General features: G+C 36.1%; 1 protein-coding gene across 2 annotated transcripts in view; it reads left to right on the forward strand.

Annotated features, from left to right (window-relative positions):
- The window catches only part of GOLGA4 (golgin A4), a 119,677-nt gene that overhangs the window by 81,870 nt on the left and 30,467 nt on the right, over window positions 1-7,340 (forward strand). For both annotated transcript variants that reach the window (XM_017866586.1, XM_017866582.1), the window contains one exon: window positions 5,800-5,913. In XM_017866586.1, coding sequence (XP_017722075.1) covers window positions 5,800-5,913 — 114 coding nt within the window. The remainder of the gene's footprint in view (window positions 1-5,799; window positions 5,914-7,340) is intronic.

Raw genomic sequence — 7,340 nt, forward strand, 5'->3', positions numbered from 1 at the left:
TTTTTTTTTTTTTTTTTTTGACTCAGTGTTACTCAAATTAGTACTGTTATATGCAGATTTATAAAGTTGAGTTGATTTCTGCCAGGATTGTAGTTTCCTGATGAGATTCTGCTAACCTGGTAGCACAGTCCCCTTGTTGCTAGTATTGAAGCAACAGTAGATACTAAAAGAATAGTTTCTTTCCCATCTGCCTCACAGAGTCTGACTGAACTGTGAGGGAACCAGACTAAGAATCAAGACCTTGTGCTTCAGTGAAGTCTAAGTAATGGGGTAGTGAGTATGTATTTAAATGTGGCCGCTTAACTTAGCTGGAATCTTTCTGGGAGGGCCAATTAACTTTACTCTATCTCTACCCAGTATGTGGAGATTGTATTGGTCTCAAGAGAAAAAAACTGGGAAAAAATGGAATATGTAAGCCAAATCTTTTATATTTAATGGAAGATTATTTCAAAGTACTTACTCTACTTATGCCATGTTGCAATTCATAGAATATGCCACTAATGCATTGCCATTAGCAAAATAAGCCCTGAAGATACACCATGAAGATAAATCATAAATGCTAATTAGTACTTTGGACTCTAAGAAAACATTTTCAAATGTAACACAATATAAATTGTTTTTGGTTGGCTTACAGATTCTGTAGTTACTCTAAGCCTTATTTCACTATATGCTGAGAATCTTTTGGTGATTAAGAATTTATAAATCAAAGAATCATGCCTTAACTGACTATGTCAGCAGAGGTCTGAGTCAGGAACAGATTCTAATAATTATTTTAAATGTAATTGAAATGGCTAAAATTCCAAGATATAACACATACCTATAAATGCCACCTTTTATTATAATTCTTGAGCTTTATATATCATTATGAAAAGATTTAAATAATTTCACATTTTCTTATACTTCCATAGAGGATATATGTGCTAAGTTTAAAAAAACAGTATTATTTCTTGAATGCCTAGAGAATGTTGGAATTGGAAGATACAGTAAAGCTAGTTTAGTTCTACTTTTTTTTTTCTTCTGTTTTGTTTTCAGAAGGAAAAGCCGGCTCAGTATAGTTAAGTAATTTCGCTAAAACTACATAGTGAGTGGTAGAGCAGTGATTCTTCATTAGCTTTACACATTTTGTAAAAAAAGACTTCTTCCTAACAAAGGAACTTACAGAAGTCAGTTATATATCATAGATAATTAAGTCAGGGAGATTCATTTGCAGGGAGTAAATTGTGCCATAGCTCTAGAATTCCCTTTTGTGAGCTATTTCTCTGTCTTGGGATGTGTGGGGTAGCAGATGGTAGACTTTTCTAGAGTCATGACAGACCTTTTAGGTAGAAGGTGAGGGAACAAAGAGACAGGTTACTGTATACCCTTTGACATGGTTCCTCCTTAAAAATCTGCTGTATTTTAGGGAAGTTAATGAAATTGTCCTTCAAACTTCAGGCTTAGAGTAGTAGAGCAAGTGGACAGTAAGTGGAGGGTGAGCAAGGGATTGGCATGGACTCTTTTCCAAGTCCCTTCCTGTGCCTTGGACCAGCACTGCCTTTGGAAATATAATGCAAGCCAGCCAGGCACGGTGGCTCATGCCTGTAATTCCAGCACTTTGGGAGGCTGAGGCGGGTGGATCACCTGAAGTTAGGAATTCAAGACCAGCCTGGCCAACGTGGTGAAACCCCATCTCTACTAAAAATACAAAAAATTTGCCAGATGTGGTGTCATGTGCTTGTAATCCCAGCTACTCAGGAAGGTGAGGCAGGAGAGTCGCTTGAACCTGGGAGGCGGAGATTGCAGTGAGCTGAGATTGCGCCACAGCACTCCAGCCTGGGTGATAGAGACCGTATCTCAAAAAAAAAAAAAAAAGCCACAGATGTGAGCCATATTGTAATTTGAAGTTTTCTAGTAGACACATTTAAGAAAAAAAGGAAACAGGTGAACTTAATTTTAATAATATATGCTACCAATGCAATATAACCAAAATAGTATCATTTCAACATGTAGTCAATATTAAAAATATATACATACATATAAATTCTTTGAAATTCACTGTGTTTTTACATTTCATCTCAGTTTGGAATAGCAACATTTCAGGTTCTCACTGGCCACAGTTTTAGGGTAGCTAGTGGCTACCATATTGAATAGTAGACTTTCAGCTTTAGACTTTCAGCTGCCAGGACTTAGGACTGACTTTGTAATTAAATAGCCAGTCCCCATCCAGATATCCCCAGATATACCTTATCCTGAAGAAATTTTTTTTTAAATGCAAATACTACTGAAAAGAGCTATTAGCAGTTCTCAGCAAACGCCATATTGCTTTGATTCAAAGACATAGTCTCTGTGATTCTCTCATCTAGAAATTTCTGGGATTGGAATTTCATATGGGATTTGTATGTATTATGTAGTAGTGTTTTTTACCCCTTAAAAGCTATTATCAGATTGGTTATTTGTCTCAGTGATGATGTTGTAGAATGCTGCATTTTTGTCACCTATTAAAATAATTCTGTGATTTGTTAATAGCAAATTTGAACACAGGCACATTTTCATTTTTCTACTTTGAATGACATTCTTACCATTCTTCCATTTGAAGAAGCTGGAAACTTTTGACATCTTTAGTTCCCACTTCCTATGTCTCTAAACACCATACACATACATATTCATGTACCTATTTGGTCATTAAATCTGTTTCTCTCCCCAGCATAATTATCTGACATAGAATGGACTCACAGGATATGGTTTGAAACATCCTGAGAGTCATGTTGCCTGTTGCTCTCCTCTGAGCTCTGCTGCTACCACAGTCTGTGCTGCCGTTTTTTCATCTGGCCCGATCTGTTGTATTAATGTCCTACCTAGTTCCCTTACTGCAGTTTTTTTTTTTTTTCCCTAACATAGTCATCTCTGTCAGAGTTATTGTCTGTCTGGAAACAAAGGTGTGAATTTATTACTTCTCCTAAATATGTGTAGTGGTTTCCCATTGTCACAGTGATACCTCGTCCAGTTTGGTCTGTGTTCCAGCCAGACTCAACCATAGCTTGTTCTTCTCCAGATGTTTCCTTTGTACATGCTTTTCTGTGTGCCTAAAATCACATTCTCAGGCTTCATAAAATAATGCAGGCGTTACCATCTCTCTTTTGGCTAAAAAAAAAATGTTGGGGGACAGGTGTGTGTGACTGGGCTCAGTGGCTTAAACCTGTCATCCCAGCACTTTGGGAGACTGAGGCAGGAGGATTGCTTGAGCTTGGGAGGTCAAGGCTGCACTGAGCTGTGAACGTGCCTCTGCATTCCAGCCTGGGTGACAGAGTGAGACCCTGTCTCAAAAGAACAACAACAAAAAATTAAAATTTTAATTTTATTTTATTTAGAAAAAATTTTGGAATCAAATGTATTCACATGGCTTAAAGATTAAAATAATATTAAAACGTATTCTTGGAGATGGCATACATGTATAATGAAAATTGTACCCATTCCTCCTCTCTGTGTTCTGTGTCCTCTCCCTCTTCTCCCTCCACTGGCAACCATTAGTTTCTTATACTCCAGTGTTTCATTATGTAAACAAGCAAAAATGAAATATATTCTTATTTTTTTCCCCTTTCCTACTCAAATGGTAGCTTTTTGGATATGCTTTTCTATGTCGTTTTTTCACTTGTTCATTTTTTTTGAAACCTCTTAAATATAATTAATTGCATCTGTGTTCCTTGGTACTCATCTATATTTGTTACTTATGTGATTTTTGTCATATACACCTATGTGTGTAGGAATGTATTAATAAATTTGTCCTCTCCCTTAGACTATAAGCATCCCTCTAGAGAAGAGATTTTGTTCTTCTCTAGTCTTGAGAATCTGGCCTAGTGCCTGGCACATACTAGCACTTGATAAATTTGAAGGAGGTGACACATGGTGGAATTCATTTGGGAGGAGGGCATGGTGACTTACAAGTTGGAGACTCACAAGTAAGGGTGCGTAATCTCAATCTCAGAGCAGTCTCACTTGGAGACTATATTAGATACAGAACGCTGCATTAGTTACAAAATTGGTTTCTTTTTAACATTGACTGTATTTTAGTGATTTTGTTTTGGCATAATAACTAGTCTTCAAAGCATAACCTGTCATGTATATACATAAAGATTCAACATAGTTTTCTTAGTGTTTTACTTCAAAGCAACAATATACTTTTTTTTTAATCTTAAAAGGAGACTAGAAGGCCTTTATAAAGGAAATTACATAACTGTTACTTCAATTAGAAATGACACATCAAAGATTCTTTTCTAATTATTGGGGGGATTGCTTTAAATCAGTATCCCACAGATGTCAAAGGAAATATCAAACATAGCTAATTGTCATATTAGAAACTGAGCCTGACTAAACAAGTAGCTCTAGAGGTTATTCTTTCAAACAAGGCTAAACCACATTGACACAGCCATACAAGAAATGTCAACAAACCAAGACAGCAGTGACATATTTACAACAATTTTGGGTTGATGGTGTTTTAGAGGTGGAGGCCAAATTCATGTGTGCCTCGGTGGGAAGATATCTAAGATACCTGAGGATATCTATTAGAGATCTCTGCTATACTTATGTTGAAAAAAGGGATTTGTTTTTGCAATTAAGTCTAAGAAAATTTCATGAAAAGTGGTATTTAAAATTATAATAGGATTTTCCAAATGTCCTATGCTTCATTGCCTTATTTTGTGCCATAGGGCCTATGTTTGCATTTGTTTTGAGAATGATGTTTCTGTTTTGGCAAGTCAGGATCTGTTAAATCAGATACCTGTTTGTGGTTGTTTTCCTGTTAAGTCTCTTGCTCAGCAAACACTTCCCCTCATTACTCAAATAAGATCAATATTCCAATTCCAAATATTATTTTAGCACAAAGGTTATTGCAAGATTTATAAGAATGAAGAGAAGTCTGGGTTGCTCTGTACAATAAATCATGGCAATGACCAAGACAAACGAAGGAATGTAAGGATGGAAAACAGCCTTTTACCAGGGCAGTCAAAACAGAAGAGAGGACAATTCATATGCCAAATTTTATAAGTAGGAATATTGAATCAATAAGTCACATATTACTCTTTCTAATTCAGCCTTGTTTGTTTTTTGCAGTTTGGGGCAAAGGAAGTCATTACGTTGCTTACCAGCACATTGGACAGTAACTAATTTTTTTTTCAAAAATAGGTTTTAGTAGAACATTTTACCTCAGAGAACCACTGGTAGGGGTAGATATATAGGAGATGTGTAGGCTTGTCAAATTAGGACAAAGGACCATCTGTTGATTTATGCAGCCTAACTAAAGAGGGTGAGAAAACTGAAAACCCTGTAACTTCTGTGATCTGTAAATTGCCATCTGATTGGGTAGTGTTGTGTATAAAAATATCTGCTACTTTATTTTAATGAATATTTTCTAGAAATAAAATTCCAATATAGAAAAGGCTGAAATCTTAAAACACAGGCTATGTATTGTAGTTCTGTCACAATTCTGTTATATACCTAATTGTTCCTTAAACCTGGGAACCCTAGTTTAAGGGGAAATAAACAGCTTGATGAGCTTTTTGGGATGAGGAGAGAGAGAGTGAGGGTGAGAAAAATGATATCCTATGAATAATGAGCATTGGAAAGGACTTGGAGTTTAAAGTGAGGCATGAAGGAAAGTGTTTAGAGCACAATAATGAATTAAAAACAGTAGTGTGTGTCTCAGAAACTTAAATGTTTATTTCCCTACAGAGATAGTTTTCTCTACACCATGTTGCCTCTCCATAGTGCTTTTTTGATGTGTTCATTTATTAATGCTGCTTCTTTTTTTTTTTTTAAATCCTAAAGGCTCGTGAAGAAGAAATGACCACAAAAGTAATGGACCTGCAGACTCAACTTGAGGAGCTGCAGAAGAAATATCAGCAAAAGCTAGAGCAGGAGGAGAACCCTGGCAATGATAATGTGAGAGGAGTTTGAGTTTGCTGCACAGGTTTCTTGAAAACATTATCATTTCTGTGATTTGACTAGCCTACTAACATACATACATATTTATCTCATTTAATCCTAACAAAAACCCTTTGAGATTTTTACCTCTCTTTTATAGACAGATAAACTAATGTTCAAAGAGATTAAATAAAATGTTCAAGCTCACACAATAAATGTTGTGGTGAGGATTTAAACCAAATCTACCAGACGTCAAAGCCTAGGCATTTTGTTATACCAATGCTTCTCTATCTTTTCCTTCCACGGAAACAATAGCAGAGGAAAGTGAATCTTACAACCCTGGAGCATAGCTAAAAATAGTCCATCGTAAATGTAATACATTTAGATTTTGGGTTTTGTGCTAAAATTCACGTTAATTTTATATCCTACTCTATAATATATCCTTAGTTGTGGTCACATAAAATGGTGTTTTAGTTGTATACCATTAAGAAAACAATTTCTTTCTTTTGGCCAATGGATTTGGACCAGATGCAAATACAATGTGATGATTTGGGAAAATTGGACTGAATTCAAAGAGAACGGGCTTGCAAATCTAAGCTTTTTTTTTTTTTTTTTTTTTTTTTAAAGAGTCTTAATCCTCAAGTAAAATCGTCATTATGAAAGGTAGACCATGTTTACTCCATGCTTGCTTGTCCTGCGGTGCACCTCAGCAGCACACACCCACAGTTGGAGAAAGCTGCCATTGTACTTTTCTACTGCCTAAAATGTTCTCACTCATCCAGGATGGTCTTTTCATAGCACAGTCTTGCGGGTAATGGGAAAGTGGGTGGTCACTATGACTTTATCCTGGAGAGGATTTGTTACAGAATGTCAGTTACCAGATAACAATTTTTTACACAACCAATTACATGGATGACTTACCCACAGTGCAGAGAAAGGGCCTTTATAAAGAGCTTTCCTTCTCTGTCACTTAGTAGGCATATGTCAGGTGTAAGCACTGAGCAAGCTGAGAGGACCATTTTCTGTTTCTTTAATAGCTAGGTTAGTTCTGTTTAAATTTTCTTTACTTTCTTTTTTTGCTGTTTAGTCATGTAGTCATGACTTGAGTATTCCAGGTGCTTTGTATATTACTTCTTTTGAGAAAATACATGTTTATAACTAACTTTTCCTTAGTATCAAAGTATTAATATTGGATATAGTAACATTTTAACTTGTGTCAGAATGCCATAGAATATTGAAACATTATGAGATATTAAGAAGGACTTCTGAGTCCTTTACCTTGTGTCATAAGAAAGGTAAGAAAATAGCCTTAATTTGTCGGGGCGTGGTAGCTCATGCCTGTAATCCCAGCACTTTGGGAGGCCGAGGTGGGTGGATCACCTGAAGTTGGGAGTTCGAGACCAGCCTGACCAACATGGAGAAATCCCATTTCTAATAAAAATAAA

Source organism: Rhinopithecus bieti, unplaced genomic scaffold (assembly GCF_001698545.2).
Source record: "Rhinopithecus bieti isolate Rb0 unplaced genomic scaffold, ASM169854v2 scaffold_2432, whole genome shotgun sequence".
NCBI lineage: Eukaryota > Metazoa > Chordata > Mammalia > Primates > Cercopithecidae > Rhinopithecus > Rhinopithecus bieti.